Here is a 26,225-nt window from a genome sequence, read left to right as displayed (position 1 = left end):
GGTCCCGATCCATCATCTCCGGCCATCACTTCTCTAGCCTTAGCAAAAAATCTAAAAAATCTTTTCTGATGTGGAAGATCAGACAAAGCTGCAACCACAGAGCATACTCAGAATTCTTAAGAATTTTCACAACAAGGCTCTGATACCAGTTGTTGGGGAATTACACCGAAGCGATGCCGACCAAGATGATAATAGTACCCCAAAACTTGCGGAATAAAATAACCAACAAGAACACAAAGATTTACGTGGTTCACCCAATATAGGCTACGTCCACGGAGCACTGCAACTTTTATAACTGGAAGAAATATTACAACAAGTGTATACACCAATACACTCAATATTTCTCACACTCTCAACCCGAGTATACCGAGAAAATAATTTCTCTAACTCACACAAGAGAATTCCCGCACTCAAGAAAAAAATACACTCTTTTTTTTCTATGCACTCTCTATTTATCAAAGCTAAAAAGCTTTTGATTTTGGGATACAATAACTGAAGGAATCGAGTTCTATTTATAACTAAGTTCTTCCTGCAGTTTTTGTAAACCTTCCGATGTGGGATGAAATATTCTGAATATTTTATTTGCGTGGGTCCCTCCACTTGCCTAACACAAGGAGGATTCGGGCTCACTTAGTGACATTAATGAAAATAAGGATTTTCAAGATTCAGGATGGTGGGACAATCTTGGCTGATCGATGGAAAAAGATGGTTCCAAGTATATTGGTTACCTTTTTCAATAACAAGGGCGAAAACACTGTCGGATACATCCTCCAATAAGATGTTACCTGCCGCCAGTCCATGGATCCAAGTAACATCATCTTCTCAAACGAGACAGGGAAGAAACAAGTTAAACCCTTTGATGATAGCATAGATTTCGAATTCAAGATGAGAAAATACGGTTAGACAATACTTTATTTGGTATACTGCATAAGAGATTGATTGATAAATAATCTTTTTTATCCTACGTTTGGTACTTTTTTAGAAAGACCATGATAGTGATAAATAATTTTATACAATGATAAAATATCTTTTTTATGAGATGTGATAATTTTAATTTAATGATAAAAAACACCACAAATTATTTAATTGTCTTCAATATATAAAAATCATAAACCTTATCGTTCTCTCATTTCACCGCCTCATCAAATAAATATTTTTATTTATTTTTATATATTATATAATATGATAATTATATAAATGAACTCGAGATAATTATATAAATGATTTTTATAAATCTCAATAAAATTATTAGTATCACTCGATTAACCTTAAAAATTGATATTGGACTTGACTCACAAAATCAAGTGCTCAATTATCATATTATATAATATATAAAATTAGGTAAAAATAAATAAATCATGCAAGCACTGTCGGTGCATGAATAGATAAGAAATATGAACTCAAGTAACAACTTTGAAATTATAAAATTTATTATGATAATGTTAATTTTGTCATTACAATCTAATATATAAATTTAATCACTCTTATCAAAATCATACCAAAAATTAAATATAATATCTTGCATCTTATTTATCCTTAACTTATCTTTATATTATATATCATATGTTTATCTTATCATGTGTACCAATCTATGCCTAAATATAACCGAAATAAAAGATCTCATCTTCTGGCGAAGTTAAAGATCGCGGACGAAAATAGAAAAAAAAGAAAAAGATTACTCGTAGATTGTAATGTGTGCCAAAGTTGTAAAAAAAAATGAGTATGATTTTCATACATGTCCACCGAATTATGTGGTTATCCAAGTTGGTCTGGGATTAACATGATAGTTATCTAAGCAAAAATTTTCATCTGAACTGTAATCATAATCATGCGCTGGAAACATGGCTAGCATTCACGCTGCTGGAGACTGGCATGATCATCTCAGTGCATGCATGGTAAAAATCGACAAACAACAGTAGTTGTTAGTTGTACCACATCGGTCGGAAAAAATTTCTATGAGTTGTATATATGGTCTTGGACAATCTTTCTCCCTTGAACTAGCTTTTGGGGTTGAGTTAGGTCCAAGTCTTAATCTTAACATGGTATTAGAGCTCAGGTTCCACCGTTATGTGTTGGACCGTCCATAGTTGGGACACCGGTTCTGCCCATAGTTGGGTCATTTATAAACTTCACGCTCCAAATGTTCATGCCTATGCGTGAGAGGGGTGTGTTAATTGTCCAACATCGGTTGGATAAAATCCATGTGAGTTGTATATATGGTCTTGGACAATCTTCTCTCATTGAGCTAGCTTTTGGGGTTGAGTTAAGTCTAAGTCCCAATTTTAATAGCAGTTAATTCTGTAATGCCATTCAGACATTCATTGGTTAAAAAAAAATGGAAAATCACATTTTAAATTTGATGATTTCGCACTTGCCAATTCCACCCATCCATACCATGATGGTCATCATCCAGATCAAAGCACTCAAAACGATCCGGTATAATTGTCAAAGAAAAAATAACACTAATCGCATATGGATATCGAATAATCATATGATTTGATTTAAGATCTTTTGTAGTTGATTTACTAACATTCTTCGATGATATTAATATATTTTGATGGTCTGACGCCGATAACGAATGAAAGAGAATCGATTTTCACAAACCAAATGCATAAAACAATGGTGATATTTTCTTCTGGATTTTGCTTGCAAAAGTCTTCGGTCACTTTTCATGTATTGATAATATGATATATTCAAGTAGCATTTGGGGAGTTATTTAGAAAAATAATCACTCCTTCCAATTAATTCAAACTCTTAATTTGAATTGTTTGGGTCGGGTCTGGTCGGCCTCCTGGGAGATCCGTTAACCCACTTTATTTTTCTTACAATTGTAATACATGCAAACTCCTTCAAAACTTCACTCTAAGATGTCGATCTTACCGGAGCAATTGCCAATCTTTTTACATACCTAACAAAAATTATAGATTGGTCAGCATTTAATTCAGCAAATACAGATCATATAATAGAAAAAAAATGGTTTTACTGATTCTTCTAATCTACAAAAATTCATATATTTTTATATATGAGATTAGAGATATATGAACTTTAAATTTACAGCAAATCAACCTCCTTTATTGGATTTCCAGGCATTGGCATAAGAAAATCAACAGGATAGCCAAATAACTATAGGCAGACGACAACCAGTCAGAGAGATCGTCAGCACTATCTAGTTTCCTGCAGATATAATTCTCGTATCACATCCAATAGCTATATATCCAAATGATTAGATATGGCTGAGAAAAGATTTTTCAAAAAATATATGTATGATAAAGGGTACAAAGAATAGAATTTGAAAGGAAAATTCACAGTTGTATACACTTACTGGAAAAAACGGAAGGTTTTTCGTCAAATGGGAAAGCCCGTTATTTCTCTCTCCCTCTAGTTCTATTACATCCAAGATGTCTTATGGTACTAAAGTAGCTAACACTTTCACCCTGACATGACGATCAATCAGCAACGATTACCATACAAAAAGAACTCTTTTGAATTAAAAACTGACATAAATGTTAAGATCAGTATGAAGGGAAAAACAGACTTTAAATCATTGGAGACAATGTCATAAAATGTTTCAGGAGGCACAACATCCTCGAACTGAAGAACTGGCGCTGAGGAAGCAAGCGCCCCAATTGCAATGTGTGGGTATTTGAGCCTCATCCATGCTGCCAGCACTGTTAAATATAATCTTTGAACATTTGTCCCAAAGCCAACCGATCTTATTATTGACACAAAATTGGATTATAGGATCAAGCTAACACAAGAAAGATTTTCTTACTCCCGCCATATGAACCACTGAAAAGCACAACGTGGGAAGCCTACACAGACAAGTTTTTTTCAGCTCAGTGATCAATACAGCAAAATCAACAGAGCTTGCTCAGTTGTTAAAAGTGATAATATGCTAGCATTCCGTATTAGAGTTAATATAGACCAAATGCTACACAATATAATTCAGTTGTAAAATTCAGTTGTGACCATCTCAAGTTGGTTATGGAAGTTAAAGACTACCGGTAGAAAAGCTCAAGCAACGTAATATAGAACTACAACACAATTTTTTCTATTATGAATGTATTCATTTATCACCATCTTCTCTACAATATGGTATCGGAGCTCCTTCCGCACTCTTCTTCCGCCTCTAGATTGATCGACGGCAAGACTACATTCAGTGCACTGGTGAATTAAATTCATCTTCATTTAGAGTCTGCTTCAGAATTTCGAGCTCGCAAAATCGCATATCAATGGCAAATATGCGTTCATCTCCATGGCATTCATCATCCTGATTGGCAGTTGATGATCCTTCGAGCCCTTATTTTCTGCACCATTCTGACAATCCAGGGCTCGTTCTCATTTCTCAAGCACTCACGGGTGACAATTTTGCATCGTGGAGTAGAGCGATGTGGATTGCTCTTTCTGTCAAGAACAAGCTGGGATTCATTGATGGATCAATTTCTAAGCCATCAGATTCTGAAATGAGCTTACTCAGTGCATGGGTTAGAAACAACAATATAGTCATCTCTTGGCTATTAAACTCAGTCTCCAAAGATATATCAGCGAGCATCCTATTTGCGAATTCAACAGAGGATGTCTGGAACGATCTTAGGGATCGATTTCAACAAAGCAATGGTCCTAGAATCTTTAAGTTGCGCAGGGACTTGATCACTCTTCGACAAGACCAAGACCCGGTCAGTGTTTATTTCACCAAAATCAAGGCCCTTTGGGAAGAATTAAATCATTTTCGACCCATGTGTAGCTGCGGAAAATGTAGTTGCGATGGGGTCAAAAATCTTGAAACATATGTTCAAATGGATTACACGATGATCTTTCTTATGAGGCTAAATGACTCATTTACGCATATTAGGAGTCAAGTCTTGCTCCTTGATCCTCTACCGCCAATCAGCCGAGTATTTGCTCTAGTTGTACAAGAAGAAAGAAAAAGATCCATTGGAAATCAAGGCGCCATGAATAACTCAAACCACAACATGGCATTTGCACTCAAGAATGAACAAACTCAGCCACAATTCAACAGCCGACCACCACCAAAGTTTCCAAAAGGCGGGCCATTCTGTACTCACTGCAACATTCATGGTCATACGATTGAGAATTGTTACAAAATTCATGGATATCCACTCGGATACAAGACCAGATACAAACAGGGGAACAAAGGACATGTTGCTCTTGTCCATCAAGAGACTAATCAGCCTTATCACTCTGAATCTCGTGCAAACAATTTTGGTGCAGCCTCGAATATCTTCTAGAATGTTGACAAAAGTCAGATGGAACAATTCATGGCCATGATGATTCAGCAACTTTCCACTTCTGAAAAGAAAGATGATCAACACGAGGATGAAAAACCTCCAGTTATCTCACGTACTTGTTTCTCCATTTCAATCCCAAGTGCCCTGAATTCTTCTACTTGTTGGATAGTTTATTCTGGTGCATCTAGACACATTTGTTCAAGTGCAAATGCATTTATTTCACTTAAGGCAGTGGAAAACTCAAGAGTAACTCTGCCTAACAGTGCACATGTGGAGGTTAAGTTCTATGGTGACATTAAGTTGGGAGATTCTTTGGTTCTGTTGGATGTCCTTTACATACCAGAATTCAAATTTAATCTGCTGTCTGTCAGTTCTCTTATTGCCACAACACAAAATGTGATCAGTTTCTACTGTGACTCATTCATAATCCAGGACATGGCAACTACAACTAATGAAGTGATATGGCTCACACAATTACTCCGGGATCTACAGATCAATCTTTCAACACCAGCCACCATATTTTGTGACAATCTCTCGGCAGTTCACCTTGCCAATAATCCTATATTCCACGAATGTACCAAGCACATCGAGATCGATTGCTACTTCATTCGAGAAAGAATCAAGGACGGGTTTATCAAGCTTTTACCCATTCGTTCTCATCTCCAACTAGCCGACATGTTCACCAAGCCACTCCCCCTATCAACTCTCTCACAATTAATGTCCAAGATGTCTGTACAAAATATTTACAGTACATCTTGAGGGGGGCTATTAGAGTTAATATAGACCAAATGCTACACAATATAATTCAGTTGTAACAATCTCAAGTTGGTTATGGAAGTTAAAGACTTCCGGTAGAGAAGCTCAAGCAATGTAATATAGAACTACAACACAATTTTTTCTAGAATAAATGTATTCATTTTTCACCATCTTCTCTGCAATATTCCGATATGCCTTCTCTTGATTTTCTAAACGGCATCGACTCCCTATATTACCGAAGCTGTCATGCAACACTCCCATCGTTTAAGTGCACAGTAATTGGAATTTGAAATAACTGTTTAAAAACATACCATCGTATTTTAAAACACATTAAACTTCTAGCCAACTCTCGGACGAACGATTACTATACCAAGAATCTCATGTGGGCCGAATCAAAAGCGCTGCGGATCATAATCTTCCTAAACAGATGGATGTGCGCTTGTGTGCTGGGGTAGAGGGACCAATTTATTTCCAGCTAAATAATTGACGGCGTAAAAATTATTACTTCAGGGAAGATAACCATGGCGCCGAAACGAGGAGCGAGCTCCCAAACCAGCCCCATATTGGCGGCTAACCACTCGATGTCAACTTCGTTCCGGCAATACAGGAAGATTGGTTCCATTCGGTCAGGTCCCGTCCAGAAGTTGACGACAAGTAATTATTCTACAGTTGTTCAATTCAGAAGTACACTGTTTGGACGAAAAATTAGATACATGTTCGTTTTATGATAGTTTTTTTCGCGATAATTAATGTCGGATCAAAATTATCAAAAATTTAAGTGTCAAGGAATATTTTTAGTTTTTATACAACTTAGATAAGATGGATAAAGAAAAAAAATATAATATCTATATGTTATAGACATATTTATATGATTGGTTTATGATATAGAATAAAGTTAAAGGATATATAATCAACCTATCAGAAAAAACGATACATAATCAAAGTGATTAAAAATAATAATAAGAATATGATAAATAATATTTAAAAAATTTGGATTAATTTTGTATGTTGTAAAACAAAAAAACTCGTGTTCACAATAATGGAAGGTTTTTATTTTATTTTATAATATGACTGGAGGTATTTATTATAAATAACCAATTTTCTTTGTAGAAAAAGAAACTTTATTTTAAGTTATTTTAATTCAAGAGCAAATGATCAATAAATCAACATTCTAATAGTTAAATATGTATTCAGTTCTTGTTGGTATGATTTTTTTTCTGCGATTCCTGTCTAACACAAAAATGTTACTGCAATCGCTGGGACTGCATGTGTTTTTGAATGAAATCCGACATAAAACATTGAAAATCTGATATTGATATATGATATTTGAGTATTACATGTTTCAAGCCTAACAGCACTAGAAATATTAATATATGATATTTCAGTATAAACTATTTCAAATCGAATTTCATCCAAAAAATAATTGTTGTTTAAAGAGTGCAAAAACTTTTTTTGTGTGAATCAATTATTGCAAAGAAAGTTTTAATCTGACAAAAACTGAACACATATTTATTTGTGTCGATGGGGATTTAAATGAAATCTCCTTTAATTCAAATATATTAAATAAATGAGTTTGAAAACAGTATATGAATCGTTACACAAAATAAATTAGAAATCGTAAACATCCAATTTTCGTCACATAATTTAATTAATGAACGATACAAATTCATAAAAAATTATTTTTATTACAAGATTTGTATTATATTATTTATTTTATTGATTGAGAATAAAATGTAAATTATGAATCTAGATGTTCAGAAAGTTAATTCGAAGAAGAATGAAAATTTAAACTTGAAAAAAAAACACCCTTTATCCTAATGGAATATTTTTTTTACAAATCATCACAAGTATTTACTTCACATGAATAAAAGTGTGTTTGTTTTCCAAATTTTTAGGCATTTACAACACAAGGCTTTAAACCATTTCCTACTAAGAAGTTAATTGACTCGTATATCTAGATTATCTAGATTCAAGAAATATAGAACAAAAGAGCACACTACTCACTCCATGTACAAAAATATACAAACCGAAAAAACCATCTTGTATTCAACTAGAACATGCACAACAAAATCCTTCATAACTCCAGTTTAATTCCCATAAATAACATTCTAAGCGCAAATCCATCTTCATTACCAGAAGCAAACAAGGCAATTGAAATGTCTGGCAGATTTCTTTAATGCCATCAACAAATCCATCTTCATTACTGTTAAAACTAGTGATGGACCCAAGAATTTAGCAAAAACAGCGTAATGAATTTTGGCTGGCGAAATCATACATAAATAGCACACTCAATTAATTTTCTCTTTTGTTTTGAGGGTGCATGATCCAGTCCTTGAGCAAACTAAGTTGCCCCATCAACAAAACCAGCTGGTTTGAGTTTTCTTCAACAGAAATCATATGTGTATGTATCTTTCCACTTCTCTCGAATCCCGAAATAACTTCAGAATAACCCATTCTTTTGTATCACCCGACTAAATCAAGCACACAAACCTCAAAAAAATTGGATCATTCCACCCAAATATGAAAGTTATTGTTTTTAAAGTATGTTTCTGTATGGCAACATAGTAAAAGGTGTTCATATTTACAACATCCAATATAGAACTGCTCATGAGCAAATGAAGTTACGAGTACAAAAAGATAGTTTGCTACACAGAGAAGTACAGAAAAATCTTAGAATATTATATAACACTCATAATCTGACTTCTAAGGATTTCGTAACTCAAATATCATAAAAGTAAATAGGTAAAGTACCTTCAGAAGCCATGCTTTCTTTTTTTCTGAATCTTGCCTGTAGAGAAGGAACTCAACAGATACCGCGAATTACTAAGTTCACGAGGAATAGCAGCACCAGATAATTTCAAAATTTCAACCAACTCAGGAAATAGTTTCTTATTTTCATCATTCACAAAGACAATTGCTGTACCAGATTCCCCCCTTCGAGACGCTCTTCCAATCTGGTGAACATACTCCTCGATCGAATTTGGAATGTCAAATACAATCACCTGCCTCACTAGAAGAAGATCAACTCCTCGACCCAAAACCCCCGTGGCCACTACCACATCTACCTCACCAAACAAAAACGACCTCAATATATCTCTCCTCTCCTTCATCGGTTTTTCCCCGTGGATTGATAGAGCTTTGATTCCAGTTGCTATTGTAATTGCTTCAGAAAGGAGATCTGCCCCCATTCTTGAACCCACAAACACCACAACGGGGGGCTTAAAATGATCATTGCTTGTCAAAATGTCAAAAAGCTTCACCTTCTTTTTCTTGGACTCAACCCAAATCAAAATCTGTTTCACAGCCTCATTAGGCTCGTTCGGCTTTCCGACTGAGATATAAGCAATATCCCTCGCTAATGAGTTTGCCACCTTCTCCACTTGTTTTGAAATGGTAGCGGAGTACATCAACACTTGGGGCTGTGATAAAGCCCGAAAAATTTGCATTACTTGCTCGTAAAATCCCTGTGCTACCATACAATCCACCTCGTCAAGAACAAGAATTGATATGCTATCTAACTCGAAATCATGCTTGGTTAACAGATCAATCAATCTTCCAGGGGTTCCCACAATCATCGACACCCCTTGCTTGATACGATAGACTTGTCCTGCCATTGCCTCACCACCAACAACTAATGCTGTCTTAAAGGGCAAACCCTTGCCAAGCAACTTAGCTTGTTCCTCAACTTGAATACAGAGTTCTCTAGTTGGAGTGAGAATCAACGCCAGCGGTTTTTGTGGGTTGTTTTTAACTTTTACACAATGAGAAACTATAGGAACCAGAAAGGAACCAGTTTTTCCTGATCCAGTCTCAGCAGAGACAAGGATGCTCTGACCGATTAATGCAGTTGGGATGGCTTGCATTTGTACAGGCGTTGGCATCTCATATCCTTCAGCTTCTAAGTTTTGCACGAGTTTCTGAGGAATATCACAAGAACTAAAAGACAAAATAGGTTCCGGAATCGAATCTCCACGTACAGAGATCTCAAGTTTTTCCCTGAGCAGATCAGTCTGGTAATTGGTGAGACATTGAGGTTCCGGCTTGTTATTCCCATCCTGAACATAGTAGCACTCATCGGTTGCTGGTAATTTCTTCACCAAAGGTTGTTGTGCGGGTAAAGACCGTGATATTTCCAGCAGGTAGAGCAGTCTCTTCTTACACTCAAGACTGCAAATATCATCATCAGTTTCATCACATATGTATTCACCATATCGTCCACATATAACACACAGATACTCCCCCGGTAGAGCTTCTCTTTGCTCCCAACATCTCTCTTTCACCTCATTCCCTGCATCAAACATTACAAGGATAATAATGAAACTATGAATCAACATCTTAATAGACCAGTAGCCTCATTCAACAATCCGTTCAACAAATCATACATCTCACTCAACATAACCCATAAATTTAGATATTAGGCACATAGGCCACCAATTGAAAACCAAATACTATGACTCTTGCCAAAGCATAGAAAAGCTTAAACCAAGAGGGAACCCTTTTTCTCATGGTAGGTAGAGGGGTTCTTTTTGAAACTATGGGTTAATCCCATGCCTCTCCCAGTCATCGGAGAGGCTAATTTTCATCCATCAAACAAGATGTGTTGTGATCATAACTAATAAATAAACAGAGAATGACTACATAAAAATGTTACACATAGAATCCAATCTCATCACAACAAGCACCGAAAAGTAAGGTATTAAAACCTAGAAGATGGGTAAAGTTGAATTTCAGACAATAATAATAATAAAGCCCACGAAAACATAACACAATGAAATCAGGGCCCCAACCGTCAAATATATTTTCGCACCCTTCAAATTAGAGAAACGTAGTTGCCGCAATCCCCAAGAATTCGTAATTTTCCCGGATTAAAAACAATAACATTAACTATCGAGCAAAATTTAAGCTGTAGTTCACTACAAAAATCACCTGAATCTTGATTATCATCGGCATTGGCAGCTACAGAACTTTCACACGGATCACCCATTTTTCACCACTTCCAATATTCTAACATAAATAACAAACCGAACTCAAAAACAAAGAATTTCTGATTAAAACTTTGAGAAACCGTATACCAAAAATTATATTAGATTTGCTGCGTCTTACCTCTCCGGGTTGAAAACAAGCAAGAAACTATGGACGGCGGTTCATGTCAGTTTAGGGTCGAAAGAGAACAAGTAGTAAAGCCCAAATTCTAATATCATTGAAACTCATAAAGCCCGTGATTGAAAGTTGAGTGTGTGGTCCATTTGTGTCTAGCAAAGACACGTGTCATTTATTTATTAGCTATATTTAATTTCCTCGAATATCCCTGGGTCCTCAGCGATGTTTGATTCGGGTTATACAATAATCGTCGAAAATGATTGCTATACATATCAATCATTTATCATTTCATTCCATGAGTCACTAACAATTACCTAATTGTTAACGAGCTCGGGTGTAATTTAATATTTGATTAGATATTGAATTGGGCGTCAAATGTTTTTCGATTATTGTTTTTATTCGAGCAATTTAATTTGACTATAGTTAAAATGATTGTTATACATATCAATCGTTTATCATTTCATTCCACGAGTCACTAACAATTACACAATTGTTAATGAGCTCGAGTGTAATTTAATATTTGGTTAGATATTGAATTGGGCATCAAGGGTTTTTCGATTATTGTTTTTATTGGAGCAACTTGACTATAGTTAAAATGATTGTTATACATATCAATCGTTTATCATTTCATTCCACGAGTCGCTAACAATTACCCAATTATTAATGAGCTCGGGTGTAATTTAATATTTGGTTAGATATTGAATTGAGCATCGATCAAGGGTTTTTCGATTATTGTTGTTATTCGAACAACTTGGATCTATTTCTTTTTCCTGCATGTATCCATGCATATATTAGACTAGAAAACTAAAAATATGCATAGGGGTGAATTTTGATAGCTATTATTTGTTTGGGAAAAATATTTTGTATATAAGTGAGGTATGATAGATATAGCCAAAAGAATAATTTCACCTCGTTATCAAAACTAGAAAAAGGCAATAGATTTCATTAACACATGCACTACGACAAAAAGTGATTTTTCCCAGCTATGTTCAAGAAAAGCACGCCGCAAATATTATTGTTTACGGTGTCTCTTTTCATGTGCGCTGTTAGTTTTTTTATATCTAATATACACGTCGTAAATAGTTATTTCTACTTTGATACATAAAAAAAATTTGTATATAATTTGAAAATTATAGCCAAAAGTATGATTTCACATCGTTATCATGACGGAAAGCAAGAGATTTCATTAAGACGTGGATATATCATTCATGAAATATCCAAATTTACATGTTAATTTCTGAACATAATTTTATCTCGTATTTCATGTATATATGGATATCAATGAAATGTCTCCAATAAGAGACAAAATAATTTGATCACAAATTAACCAAAACCCAATTATACATTGGGGAAAAAAAAAGAAAAAAAAAAGAAGAAGAAAGTGAAATTGGAATTGTTGCCAATATATTATCGATCTCGTTCACAATCACGATCACTAGAGGATAGATGAAGTACCCATTTTTTAAGTAATATTCTCCTCGAGTCCTTGACTGGAAAATTATGCAAAAAACCATTGCTAATATTCTTGCTTTGGTGATCAATGGCATCGACAAAAGATTTCAACCTTTGCATGGCGAGATTTAGTGTCTCCTCCGACATATTGGCGAAACAAACCCGGAACCAACCGGGTTCGACGCAGTGGCACGACGACCCAGGCGAAATGTTCAACCCTACTTCGTACACTATCTTCTTCCACAGCTCCATTTCTGCTTCAAAAGTGTTGAAACACAAAAGATGTCTCATGTCTACCCAAGAAAATAGTCCCGCATTGCTTTCCAGGCACGAAATCCCAGCATCTTCCAGGCCCCGAACGAGCATTTTGTGCCGGTTTTCGAGCCTTTTTTTATTCTCGACAACGTATTTCCTGGCAAACTTTTTGTCCGAAAGCATAGCGGACAGAAGATACTGTGTTTGCGAAGAAACCAGTCCGAAACTCGACATTTTGGTGGCCGTCGCCACAACCGTGGGGTTGTTTGAATATATTGCTCCAACCCGGAAACCCGGAAGACCAAGATCCTTTGACAGACTGTACACAATGTGAACCCGGTTCCAAACTTCTGTATCCACGTAGTTCCGGTCCATAAGAACCTTCATCACACTGACAAAGCTTGGGGACTTAAAAACGGTGCCAGAATATATCTCGTCGCTGATTAGATGAATGCCTTTCAACTTGATGAATTTGATTAAAAGATTCAGTTCTTCGTCGTTCAGGGTTATTCCTAGCGGATTCGAAGGATTCGTGACTAGTACTCCCTTAACCTTGAGATTACGCTTTTGTGCTGTGTGGTAGGCTTCTTCAAGAGCTGGTTTTGTGATTCTGAATCCGTTTGAGCTAGTACATTGTATCGGTACGATTTCGACTCCAGTTCGCCATTTAAGATCTCTGTCAAAGCTGCACATATTAAGTGTAATTGGATAATTAGTACAAGAACTTGCAACCAAGATAATAATAATTTTCTTAAAATTTGATACATTTATTAATTTGTAGCGAGAGCTACATGTGGTCCTTAAATCATATTTGTTTAGTACGTGTGCGTGACATTGATGATTTTTTGTTAAGTGTGGTACTCCATCAATTATCAAACAAAAAGTCAAAACAAGTATTTAGTTAGCTGGTCCAACATTGACAGCAAAGTAATCTAATAATGAAATTTGAAGTTAATAAGAAAAATATACACGTACGTACCCTGGATAGTATGGAGTGGGGAGAAGAAAAGCATCGCCCGGCTCGGCGAGGCAAAAAACGAGAGCTTCGTTGGCGGAGGTGGCCCCGGCGGTGAGTACTAGGTTTTTTGGATCAAAACTCACTTTGTTTCCTCGGATTTCTGCCATAAATTGTGCCAAAGCCTGTGCACGTACATACAAATATATACTTCATATTATTGATCATGCGTATATTGATGTTATATAAATTCATAGTATAGATCAATACTATGCAAAATGCATGCTCACATTCTTGAAAGCAGGAAGACCATGATAATCCTGAAAGAGAGCAAGCTCTCTAAAAATGGACTCCCCATTTCTACTGAAACTTGCTGCATCTGGATTTTCCACGAGCCACGATTCGAGTAAATCAAAAGAGAGCTGTACACAAACATAAAAACAAAGAAAAAGAGAATCGGTAAGATTAATAAACCAAAAAAAGAAGAAAAACCAATATTCCCCCCAAAAATGAAACCTGATTCTCTGCAAGACCCATCTGAATAATTCCATCGGGGTTTCGGACCTCATCGTACGGATTCTTCTCGTACTCCTGCCATCCCAGAAAGTAGGAGGAATCTTGGCCGTGAGATTCGCACGTGGCTTTCCTCGACAGATTCATTTTCTAATTCCCTCGAAAAAAAGCTTGACTAGACTTATAAAAGTTCCTAAAAATGGCACTCTTCGAAGAGATTTTAATCTGTCAAAATCCGAATTTGGTGTGTGAAATCTTAGAGAGAGAGCCGAGAATGTGTTATAGAGAGAAAATGCTTGGGATTCTTGGAATGGAACGACATCGGGATTCCCATGTATATATAGAGAGAACAGTACGAGAACTAAAGTCATTTTCTTGCCCCCTCTTTTTGTCACGTGTTCGATTTGCGAATCCCACGCGCTTGCGACTCCAATTTAATTTAAGTCACGCTCCTTTTAAATAAATCCGTGTAATCTCTGTGTATGAAGTGTAAATCAAAGTTGGAGGTTAATTAATTAGTTAGTAGTTATTGTTACCAATAATATTTAATGTGCATTAATCGATGTCCCGTTTAGTTGGATAAGCACGAGTTGATTTGGCATTTCTTCCACCTATAAATTAGAAAACATTAAAAATATATAATTAGGAACTGTAAATCTAAGTTTTACTTTTGTCAAAACTTAATTCTGATAAATTGAAAAGTTCCAACAAGGTGTGTAATTACAGGGAGTATTTTAATTGTTATAGATGGCTCCACAAAAATTAGTACAATTCTGGAAAAAAAACCGGGATCTTGTTTTTTAATATATGAGAGATCGAGAAGCCAGGAGGTAACGGGGTGAGAAACCAGCCTGTGTAAAGGAGGTGTGTTTATAAAAACCAACACTAGGTATGTGATACCATGACAGCTGATAAGATTACTACATGCTCGTATAAACCCGAGCTCTTTGCTTAGCTTGGACAGAATAAGAAGACCAAGATGATGATCAAAGACCATGTCCGCGGGCACTGAAAACAAGCTCATCATTATTTTTACCCTATAAATACTTATATTTGATCGATCATTTAGGACATTCACTTGATATTTTCACACACACTCACTATTTACTCTCTATATAGCACTTTCATTTCTTTTGCGTGAAAATCCGACTGACTTGAACGTCGAAGTCGCTATGCTGGAAACCCTTCCGATGCCTCGCTGGTGTTATTTTCTTTCCCAGTGTAAAGGTCACTCATCTCGGAATGCTTTTGCCTGGTTACCAATATTCTCAGGAAAAGAATATGATCCGACTCGGTAATTGCCCACCTAGCTCACCCAATTTACGCGGGCATCATCATTGGTGTCTTCTGTGGAAATCCAGACCTACAAACGTAGATATGATTTCCACTCGAAAATCAGTTCGGATGGATAATTCTAGAAGGGAGACAACAGACTTAGAGGTCTCCCGAGAAAATCCGTCCCCTCAACAAACTTTTACTATCAATCCAGAGCAGCTGGCTCAGTGGATATCAGCTTTGTCCAAATAGCCATAGCAGATAAATTGCATCCCATCAGCAGCCATATTCACCGAGAGAAAGAATCTGATGATGAGTCTCATACTCTAGACAAGACAAAAAAGAAGAAAGCTCTCAAGAAGGTTCCAAAACTCTTACCATTGCCAAAGAATGGGAAGATTTAAGAAAGAATGTGAAGAAGTTGAAAGGGTAAATCGATTTCTCCCAGGCTCCACGGGTCCAGCCAAAAAGCCGTCATTTCTCCATACCAATTGAGAACAAGCTCTTGTCTATCCACTACAAGTCGGCCAAAATCAAGGAATATGACGGGAACATTGACCCAGAAGAGCATTTGGCCCAGTTCAAAAACATGTCCATGTTACATTGCTACGCTGACAAAATCAAATGTAAAACTTTTTTGACCATGTTGCAGGACTCAGCCCAACGGTGGTTTGACAAACTTGAGTCACAAAGAATTCATTCTTTTGACGACTTCAAAAACATTTTCTTGCACCACTTTAGTAGCAACAAGAGATATAAGAAGATTGTCTTTAACTTGTTTGAGGTAATGCAGAGTGGGGATGAGTCATTGCGGGCATATATTCACAAGTTTAACAAGGCAGCCCTAGAACTACCATCATGTGCTTCTGAAAGCAAAATCACAGCTTTCACCAAGGGACTATGGGAATGAGACTTTTGCGGTCCCTTAGTAAAGAAACTGCCACGGAATTTTGAAGATCTACTATCTCGAACGGAAAAGTACATCAACATGGACGAGGCCCAAAAACAAAATAAGTAAGACATGAGGAGAGAAAGAAGGGATCTAGCAGGGAAAATGGAAGACCATGTATGGAGAGGAAACCCTCTCGAGCGATTTTCTCAGTATACGCTCTTAAAGGTTTCAAAAGATCGAGCATTGCACCTCTTCGGTGAAGATAAGGTTGTATTAAAGCCATCACGATCCTCCCAAGATTCACGGACGACAATGAAATTTTTCACATTTCACCAAGAATGCTACCATGATACCAGTTAGTGCAAGCGATTAAAAAAGGCCTATTATCGACCAGAGTATATCGAAAGTGATTCATCAGTAAAGAGAACTTGGTAACTTCCGTGGGTACCCAAGAACCTAAGTCCCATCCTCCTTGTTAGCACTAATTGTTTCCAGCCCAGACTGGTGAGGTTATGATAAGCCTTCCTTAGGAGACAAAGTCCGAGTGGAAAAGAGTCGAGAAAAGTCCCTTATTTTGGGTGTGATCAAAATGATTTCGGAAAGATCCACAGATGGTGGTTCTAACCAATCTAAGAAGGCCTGGAGCCGGCGAGAAAGTTTGGGAATGGACAATATGATCTGGAGAGATGGGCCAGTGATCAGTTTTGGTCTTCAAGATTTGCAAGGCATCATCTTACCTCACGATGACCCATTGGTCTTCCAAGCTAAGATTGCCAACTATGACTTAAGGCAAGTGTTCATAGATTCAAGCAATTCGGAAATGTCATAAGCCCTTGACTAGATGGATTTAAAGGGTTACAAGACGGAACCAGTGGAGACTGTTTTTTTTTTGGTTTTGCTAATAGTTCTACGTACCCAAGAGGAGAGATGATGCTTTCCTTGATAGTTGGAACTGAGGACCTAACGAAGTCAATCATAACAACCTTCAGTGATCCTTTCTCATATAACATCATCTTGGGAAGTCCAGCCATGAATGCCCTCGTGGCCTCAACTTATCAACAGAAAATCAAATTCTCTGTGAGAAACAGAGTATGAGAAGTCTGGGGAAATCAACCATCCTCTCAAAAATGTTATGTTGAGACAGTCTGATTGGAAAAAAGGAAAACGAGGACTGAGAGAAATGATAGAATGTTGCGTAGAGGAGAGGTGCATTCAATTGGGGAAATGCATGTTATGATGGAGAACGAGCATGAAGAAGTGGATCTAGTTGCTAGTTGTTTAAATAGAAATGCTGACATCTTTATGTGGTTTCCATCAGAGCTGGTCGGGATCTCAGTCCATGTTGATGAGCACAAGTTAAACATTATCCCAGGTTCCCGATCTGTGATGCAGAAGATGAGACATTTTGGGCCTAAAAAAGACATGGTAATAGCTGAGCAAGTGAAAGAATTTCTTAAAGTCGGGAATATCCAAGAAGTCTTGTTTCCTACTTTGCTCTCAAATTGAAAAAAAAAAAAATCATATATGGGCATGCAATAACCACGAAAGTTGATTGGATTACTACATGCTCGTACAAACCCGGGCTCATTGCTTAGTCTGGCAGCATAAGAAGACCAAGATGATGGATCAAAGACTTGTCCACGGGTAGACCAGGGATCGGAATCCTCTCTATGTCACATCACAACTAGTGCCTTGGCATCTTGGGACAGGTACCAATTCTGGGCCAACAGATATGGGCCACTATGCTTTTAAATCATTAGCATGTCGGTCAGTGCATGTAGAGGTGATGTGACGAGGCTGAGAACATTATGGGCTGTCAGTAGTGACAATGTCACGTGGTCAATGCATGGGGAGCTGTTCGATCATGAGGAGTAGTTGAACACTAAAAACAAGGTCATCATTATATTTTTCCTATAAATACTCAGGTTTGCTCGATCATTTAGGATATTCACTTGATATTTTCACACTCAATGACTATATACTTTCTATATAGCATTCTCATTTCCTTTGTGTGAATACTCGACTGATTTGAGCGTCAAAATGACTACACCAAAAACCCTTCTGACGTTCCTCTAATGTTCTTTGCTTTCCCAGTGCATAAGTCACTCAGCTTGGGATCCCTTTGTCCGGTTACCATTATTCCCCATAAAAAAAAATACGACCCGACCTGGTAAATTGCTCATCCAACTCATCCAAATTACCTAGACATATATGTATATATTTAAGCATTGTCCTATACTTAGAATTTTGCCGATTATGCATTTTTTGTCAACGAGGAGATCCTAAATTAAAAAAGAGCAACTACTTCTTTGACTTTTTTTTATGATAATTAATAATGAAATTGCAAATTGTATATCAGATGTAGTAGCTTAGAAATAGATTTTTATAAATATACTATTCGTATTCTTTTTTATCTTGCTTTTTTCAGTCACGTATATATATCGAGATATATAGTTACTTTTTATGGGTATTTTATCTTTGTTAGTTTATTTTTAGAATAAACTTTGATACACAAACAAAGATATATAGTTACTCTAAAATATAAATTTATTATTTATGAAATATGCTGTGGACATCATCATGTATGGTAACAGCTCCTTTTTTTTATTATAATTATTAACATTTTTATTAGTCAACTCTGAAAATGAAAAGCAAGTAAATCCAAATTTTGACTATTTTGTGTATGGGCGAATTAATAATTAAGTCAAAATCATAGCATTTCCATTTTTTTCTTAATTAAACTTTAACATAAAATTATTTAGCATATATTTATATATTACGATTACATTTGTGTCATATGTTATTCGGTAGGAAATATCGTCACCGTTAGTATCACTACTTTAGTCAAATAGATCAGAAATGGAGAGAGATTTCAATAATAATTTGACTTGTATTATATAAAGACGCCAAATCTAATAAGATTTAATCTCAATTTATTTAAAAAAATCATAAAAATATTCACACGCCAAGAAGAACAAAAAAAATGAAAAAATATTTTTTTTGTTCCATTAACTTGTTTATTTTTAGGTTTTGATTCACTAAATTTTCAAAGTTTGGTTTTGATAAACTAACATTTAATTTTCGACTATTTTGGTTTAATTACTGATGTGACACTGATGTCACGTCGAAAAAATGCTGACATGAACATGATATTAAAAAATGATGACATAACCTCAAAAATTGATGATTTGTCATATGTCACACGTCAACGATCTGTCTAAAGTAATCTAAAATTAATTTGACAAGTTAATGAAATAAAACTCAAAATTGAACAAGTTAATAGATAAAAAAAATCATTTTTTCCAAAAAAAAAAACTACAAGGTGTTCTTATGTAATAGAGTAATCTTACATTTTTATATTTCATAATTATANATATTACAGGAACAACGTATGTGTGAACGCTAGTATAAATAATATGTGAGCTAAAATTTAACCAGCCTGACCATTAATTCCTAGCCAGCTGAGTCAACTGCCAAACCATAGGTTAAAAAGTCATCGGAATAATAAATTAAATGATGATATGGAATATATACTTCTAATTTAAAATTGTGGGCGGTTCCATGCAACTTAATTATTATTTTCATAGGGTGATAGCATATTCAAATTTTTTAACAAAGTTGTCCAAATGTAAATGTCAATAAAACAATCACAAAAACTTTTATAAAATAATTTTTACGAGTTAATTTTGAAAAACAGATCTTCTATTTGAGTCACCAATTAAAAAATAATATTGTTTATGTCAAAAATATTACTTATTATTGTAAATATGAGTATGATTGACATGTCTACGTCTCACAAGAGACCCTACTATAAAATAACTTGTACACATAGGACCCATTGGGAGAATAGTGTATTTTTGTTTTGTTTTTGTACTTGTATCTGCCCAATATTGGAGATATATGTCATTGTTTTCAGTCTTGAAAACAAATGTGTCCTTCTAGGTATTAAACGTCATTTTCCCAATAAAAATTAGTAAAAAGTACAACATTTTGGATTACCTAAGATTATATTTGAATTGATGGATTTAAAATTAAATATTTCAAATTTATAATAACAAATTTATTAGTTTGTTTAAGTAAATTAACTTCACAATATATTTCAAATCTAAATTAGTCGTTTGTATATTTTAAATGAATTTCACTATGAAGTCAGTACAAATCCTCCTCTCAAATACTTCCTAACATAAGATCCGACCTTATGCTTCTCAATACTAGTGTATCATGGGTATAACTTGTCTAATGGGTCGATCCACACACCTGTTGAACCCATTTTTTTTTTTTTAAAAAAAGATAAAGACGGAAGTTTGTTACAATCGAATATCAAACTCGAAATTTCATCTCGAATTTAGAACATTGCATGGTGTGATCGGTGCCACACATGTTTCCAATCAATACGGTTGATTCCATGTGTCGAAAGCATATCCCACAAATCTTGGGATAATTGGCAATTCTTTACAAATATGGACACTCAGCATGTTTGTTTGGATAAATTTAAGAAAAAGGAAAACATAAACGGTTAAGATTGAAACTTGAACCTAACTCAACTTCAAAAGCTAGCTTAAAAAAGAAGGATTGCCCAAGTCCTTATATGCAACTCTTAGGGATTTTATCTAACCGATGTGAGACAACTAACACACTCCTTTCACGTCCAGGAATGAACATCTGAAGCGTGAAGTTTACAAATAACCTAATTTATGGACAGAACGAGTGTCCCAACTATGGGCAGTTCAACACATAACGGTAGAATTTGAGCTCTAATACCATGTTAAAATTGGAACTTGGACCTAATTCAACCCCAAAAGCTAGCTCAAGAGGTAAGGATTGTTCAAGTCCATATATACAACTCTCAGAAATTTTATCTAATCGATGTGGGACAATTAACATAAATAAGCTTAAAAACATAATTCCACACATTGCATTATTAGTTTATTATCACATGTGCCTAGGGTATGCTATTACTTTAGGTAAGCACAAAACGACAATCGACAAAACATGCTCCAAAGTCAACGAGAGCTACATTTAACAACTCGACCGTATATCATCCGCAATAGGGCACACGTAAATGCATGGAAACTCAACGAACATAACTCAAAAACAAACAAACAAAAAATGGTAGGGTTCTGTTTTGACTTTTTGGTGAAGTCAAACAGTTATTCTGATCCTCAAGTCAACATTACATTAAATGTAGTATATATTATTCAGAAATCCCATTTCAAAGCTTTGAAAGGGGAGTGGAAAAAATGTACTTAAAAAGGAGTTATAAAGTCAATGCCGTGAGGAACAAAGTATACGTCCCCAGAAAATTGTTCGTTTGTTGCCAAAAAACAGACACTTGGCGCCTCAACTAGTGCTTTGAGGCCAAAGGAAGCAATGGTCTCAAGTAATGAGAAATTAGTATGTCTTGAATTCTAAAATTTCAGCTTTATGTTATTTAGAAACATTAACATCGATATACGAGTAATATCTAGGGACCTCTTCAAATTCTATGAGAAATTATATATGTGAATCTAGTAATTCGGTGGAAAAGTTATAATTTTAGTCTTGTAAATTGATTTATTTTTTGTTTAGTCGTGTAACTTGCGAAGTTTGGTTCATACAATAACTTAGATTTTTTTAGTCTTTTTGTTTTGTCCGTAAAGACCATTACATTGAATATGACTTATGTAGAATAGATTATTTCGTATGTGACACATATAGCGATAATAAAGTTCATATTATTCACATTACAATTCATACGATCAAAAAAGAGGAAATATAGCAAAACCTCCCAATACTTCAAAATGAGAGGAAAAAATATCATTTCCTTTTCTTGGTTATATATATTTTGATATGTGTAACATAAGTTTTATTCTTTGTAACATGAGTCATTTAGGTCTCCATGATATCTGATACCCTAGGAGATCGGTTTGGCGTAGATCGGCCCACTCTCGATAGCCCAGGTGGATTTGGGCCCAGCATTCAGAAAGTCCTGGAAGGTCATCTTCATGACAGAGCTCGTCAGAAGGTCACCTCATTCACACGAAGCTGGTGAAAGGTTATCCAAGAGGTCATCTATGCCGACCTCCCAAACGCCCGTAATATCGTCAATCAGAAAGATGTGGCCGACATCCCATCACGAACCGAGACGACCTCCCAGATTATGGTAACGTGTTTATTTGAAATGTCTCGGCCGAGCTCCCACAGGGTCCAGACTGTAGACGAGCTCCTGCCTAAGAGAGCTTTTACTCTGACATTAACGGGCAGCTCACAGAATTAAAGCCCAAAAAGGTAAATCCACAAAGGCTTAATCTAATCATGTCCGAGATTCAAAGAATCTAGACCTGCCAAATCAGGACTTATTTTTCTCCTATAAATAACAGTTTCTATTCATTGTTTATTCATTCATATATTTACTCACATTACGCACAGTATTTTCTCAGTTTTCTATTCTCTGACTTGAGCGTCGGAAGGGCTATGCCGGAACAACCTTTCGACCCCTTCTAACGTTCTTGTTTGTGCATCCAGATTTCGAAAGTCCGATCCGAGCTCCTCAAGTGAAGATTCGATCTCCCAGCTACCATCCCAGATTTTAGCAACATCAATATCATTGAAGAAAACAAGATGAGAATAGGCTTTTGTGGAAGAATAACAGTACATTAATCGTTTAATGTTGGATAACCCGTCTCTTGTAACAAAAAAAATAAAAAAAATTGGTGAATTTAATAGTTTTGGACAAAAGAAAATACCAAAACTAAAAAAATCCAAGTTACTATATGAAAATCAAATTTTGACAAATTACATTATTAAAATTCAAAACAAGCCAACTTATCTGATCAAAATTACAATTTTTCCTACTTTTGTGTAAATATTATGTGTACGTATTAAGTTTGCGTCTATTGTTTTTTAGTGATTAGTAATGTTTCTGATGAAAGATTTTTTAGTAATTAATCAGAATAATTTTTTTTGTTGTTTTTAAAAATCTGTGGTGATTTTTTAGTAATTATTTCACGACCATATTATAATCCAATAAATGGTTATTCTACACCTATCCTCTATCATAAATGATACTAACATCTATTAGCAAGCGATGTGCATATACATATAAAAAAAAAAAAATTATGTAAAATAACGTTGGTGTGAAACGTGAAAATGTTTTTTTATAATAAATTTTTATGTTAAGGATGATTAATAATTAAAAATTAAAAAAATATAAATAAATGCATATTTTATTGAGATAAGTGATTATAAATACGCCAAAAATTTATTTTTATATTTTTTATATTTAAATGAAGATAAAGTGTTTTTGTAATTTTATAAGGTATTTTTTTATAATATCTTATCAGGTATTTTTTATTCATAATATAGTATAGATAGATAATATGAATTTGCAAGGAGGTTCTAATATATACACACACACACACACACATGCAATTCCATTTAATATGAATTTTTAAAAATAAAATATTTTCCTGTAAATTTAGAATCTGGAAAAATACTTGCATTCCAAGTTGATTCCTTTTATGCATGTAATATTAAATTCAAATTTAAGAAAATATATGGATCAAGCTCCCAAGTGCAAAATGCCAATAACAATATCATTTAAACTCCTATATTTTGATTTTCAATTTTAATGACCCAAATCTTGGGGCAATGGGGATGGAGCCTCAGAAATTTCCGCCAGATTTTGAAAATGTGCATAGAACAGAGGGACCTCACTACAGGCAAATGTTTGCATTCCCTTTGCATCAAATTCCTAATCCCACAATGCACCTATATTTCCAACCATTTCATCATCCTTTACTCCAAATGTGGCCGCCTCTCCGCTGCTCGGAAGGCTTTTGACACCGTAGTGGATCCCAATGTCTTCTCCTTCAATGTTATGATGGCTGCCTATGCCAAAGAATCATTGCCACGTCATGCGTGCCAATTTTTCGACAAAATTCGTCAACCGGACATCATTTCTTACACACCCTCGTCTCCTCGTTAACGTCGTCTTGTCAGTGTCAGAACTCTTTCTGGACATGCGGTACTCAGGTTTAGATATGGATGGGTTCACCTTTTCTGCTGTTGTCACAGGGTGTTGTGATCAAGTAGGTCTGATGAAACAGTTGCATTGTTTGGCACTTTAAGGTGGGTTTGACGGGTATGCTTCAGTAAATAATGCTTCGATTTCATGTTACAGTCGGAATGGGTTTCTCGATGAGGCAGAAAGGTTGTTTTTTGAGATGGGTGAGGTGAAAGATGAGGTATCATGGAACTCCATGATTGTGGCATACGGACAACACAGGAACGGATCTAAAGGTCTTAAATTGAATCAAGAAATGGTCCGATGTGAGCAGTATGTGGACATGCTTACCTTGGCAAGTATCTTGACCGCATTTATGAGCATGGGGGATTTGCTCGGTGGGAGGCAGTTCCAGGCTCGAACGATCAAGGCACGGTTTCGAGGCAATGCACAAGTTGGTAGTGGTTTGATTGACTTGTACTTGAAATGTGGGGGTCATTCGTCTGATTCTAGAAAGGTGTTCGAGGAAATACGTGATCCAGATTTGGTTCTCTGGAATACTATGATCTCTGGACATTTGCTGAACCCCGGGTTCTCAGAGGAGGCTCTTGTTTGCTTCAAGCAGATGCTACGTGCTGGTCACATTCCCGATGACAATAGCTTCGTTTGTGTGATTAGCGCATGTTTTAACATGTCATCACCTTCTCAAGGGAAACAAATACATTCTTTGGCCATCAAATTTGATTTTCCATCAAACAGAGTAGCCATAAATAATGCCCTAGTGGCATTGTATGCCAAATGTGGGAATTTGCTAGATGCGAGGAGAATATTTGATAAAATGCCAGAGTACAATGGCATCTCATTGAATTCTATCATTGCAGGCTATGCTCGGCATGGCCTTGGACTTGAAGCTTTATCTCTTTATGAACAGATGCTTGACAAAGATATTGCTCCTACTGGCATAACCTTTGTGTCTGTTCTTTCTGCTTGTGCACATACCGGTAGGGTTGAAGATGGACAGAGATATTTCAAGATGATGACCGAAAAGTTCCAATTAGAACAAGAGGCGGAACACTATGCATGCATATGATTGATCTTTTGGGGCGAGCAGGAAAACTAGGAGAAGCAGAGAGGCTGACAGAAATGATGCCTTTTAATCCAACAGTTATGGTATGGGCATCATTGCTTAGGGCATCAAGAACGCACGGTGACATGAAACTAGCAGAAAAGGCTGCCAATCACTGCCTAGAGTTGGATCCTTTGAATGCAGCACCATATGTTACACTTCCGCATATGTATACAAGAGAGAAGAGATGGGAAGATGTGGCGGCCATGAAAAGGCTGATGCGAGACAAAAAGGTGAAAAAGAGTCCAGGATGTAGTTGGATCGAGGTGGAGAAAAAGATTCATGTCTTTGTGGCACAAGATATGTCTCAGCCCTATGATGAAGGAAATTTACAAGTTTTGGGAGGACATGTCAGAGAAAATGAAGCGAACCGGGTATGTTTCAGATGTGAGATGGGTTTCGGTTAGGGAAGATGGAATAAGGGAAGAAGAGGAGAGAATTCTAAGGCATCATAGCGAGAAGCTGGCTGTGGCATTTGGTCTGTTGTATACTGAGCATGTTGTCCCTATACTAGTAAAGAAGAATTTGAGAATATGTGGGGACTGTTATTAAGGTTGTATCTGCTATCACTAACAGGGAGATTATTGTGCGGGATTGCAATATATTTCACAGCTTTAGAGAGGGTCCCTGTTCATGCAATGATTTCTGGTGAAGCATAATAAACACTT

General features: G+C 35.9%; 3 protein-coding genes, 1 long non-coding RNA gene and 1 pseudogene across 4 annotated transcripts in view; 2 read left to right on the top strand and 3 right to left on the bottom strand.

Annotated features, from left to right (window-relative positions):
• LOC140986062 (uncharacterized) overlaps positions 1-26,225 on the top strand; it is a 76,529-nt gene that overhangs the window by 43,710 nt on the left and 6,594 nt on the right. The gene's annotated exons all lie outside the window — the stretch shown is intronic.
• LOC140986538 (uncharacterized) lies at positions 2,858-6,663 on the bottom strand (annotated as a pseudogene).
• On the bottom strand, positions 8,584-11,146 carry LOC140986492 (DEAD-box ATP-dependent RNA helicase 41). Its single transcript, XM_073454761.1, has 2 exons — positions 10,932-11,146; positions 8,584-10,293 (listed from the first exon to the last, which is right to left on the bottom strand). Exons 1-2 carry the CDS (start codon positions 10,987-10,989, stop codon positions 8,759-8,761), a joined length of 1,593 nt encoding a protein of 530 aa, XP_073310862.1. The 5' UTR covers positions 10,990-11,146; the 3' UTR covers positions 8,584-8,758.
• On the bottom strand, positions 12,429-14,578 carry LOC140985803 (1-aminocyclopropane-1-carboxylate synthase 3-like). Its single transcript, XM_073453736.1, has 4 exons — positions 14,284-14,578; positions 14,058-14,189; positions 13,792-13,952; positions 12,429-13,497 (listed from the first exon to the last, which is right to left on the bottom strand). Exons 1-4 carry the CDS (start codon positions 14,425-14,427, stop codon positions 12,513-12,515), a joined length of 1,422 nt encoding a protein of 473 aa, XP_073309837.1. The 5' UTR covers positions 14,428-14,578; the 3' UTR covers positions 12,429-12,512.
• On the top strand, positions 24,057-26,209 carry LOC140986360 (pentatricopeptide repeat-containing protein At3g49710). Its single transcript, XM_073454569.1, is given in 5 exon segments — positions 24,057-24,398; positions 24,400-25,515; positions 25,518-25,868; positions 25,870-26,102; positions 26,104-26,209. Coding segments are annotated over 5 exon segments (2,148 nt in total).

This window comes from Primulina huaijiensis, chromosome 10, assembly GCF_012295235.1.
Source record: "Primulina huaijiensis isolate GDHJ02 chromosome 10, ASM1229523v2, whole genome shotgun sequence".
Lineage (NCBI taxonomy): Eukaryota > Viridiplantae > Streptophyta > Magnoliopsida > Lamiales > Gesneriaceae > Primulina > Primulina huaijiensis.
Note: the sequence above shows the minus strand (reverse complement) of the source record. Positions and strands in the feature narration are given on the sequence as shown.

Bases quoted from the DNA above. Each gene is read 5' to 3' on its own strand.
- LOC140986492 (XM_073454761.1), bottom strand. From the start codon at position 10,989: ATGGGTGATCCGTGTGAAAGTTCTGTAGCTGCCAATGCCGATGATAAT. The intron at 10,294-10,931 runs GTGATTTTTGTA...TGTTTGATGCAG, and splicing joins CGATGATAATCAAGATTCAG to GGAATGAGGTGAAAGAGAGA.
- LOC140985803 (XM_073453736.1), bottom strand. From the start codon at position 14,427: ATGAATCTGTCGAGGAAAGCCACGTGCGAATCTCACGGCCAAGATTCC. The intron at 14,190-14,283 runs GTTTCATTTTTG...GTTTGTGTACAG, and splicing joins TGGGTCTTGCAGAGAATCAG to CTCTCTTTTGATTTACTCGA. The intron at 13,498-13,791 runs GTACGTACGTGT...TAATATGTGCAG, and splicing joins CCCACTCCATACTATCCAGG to CTTTGACAGAGATCTTAAAT.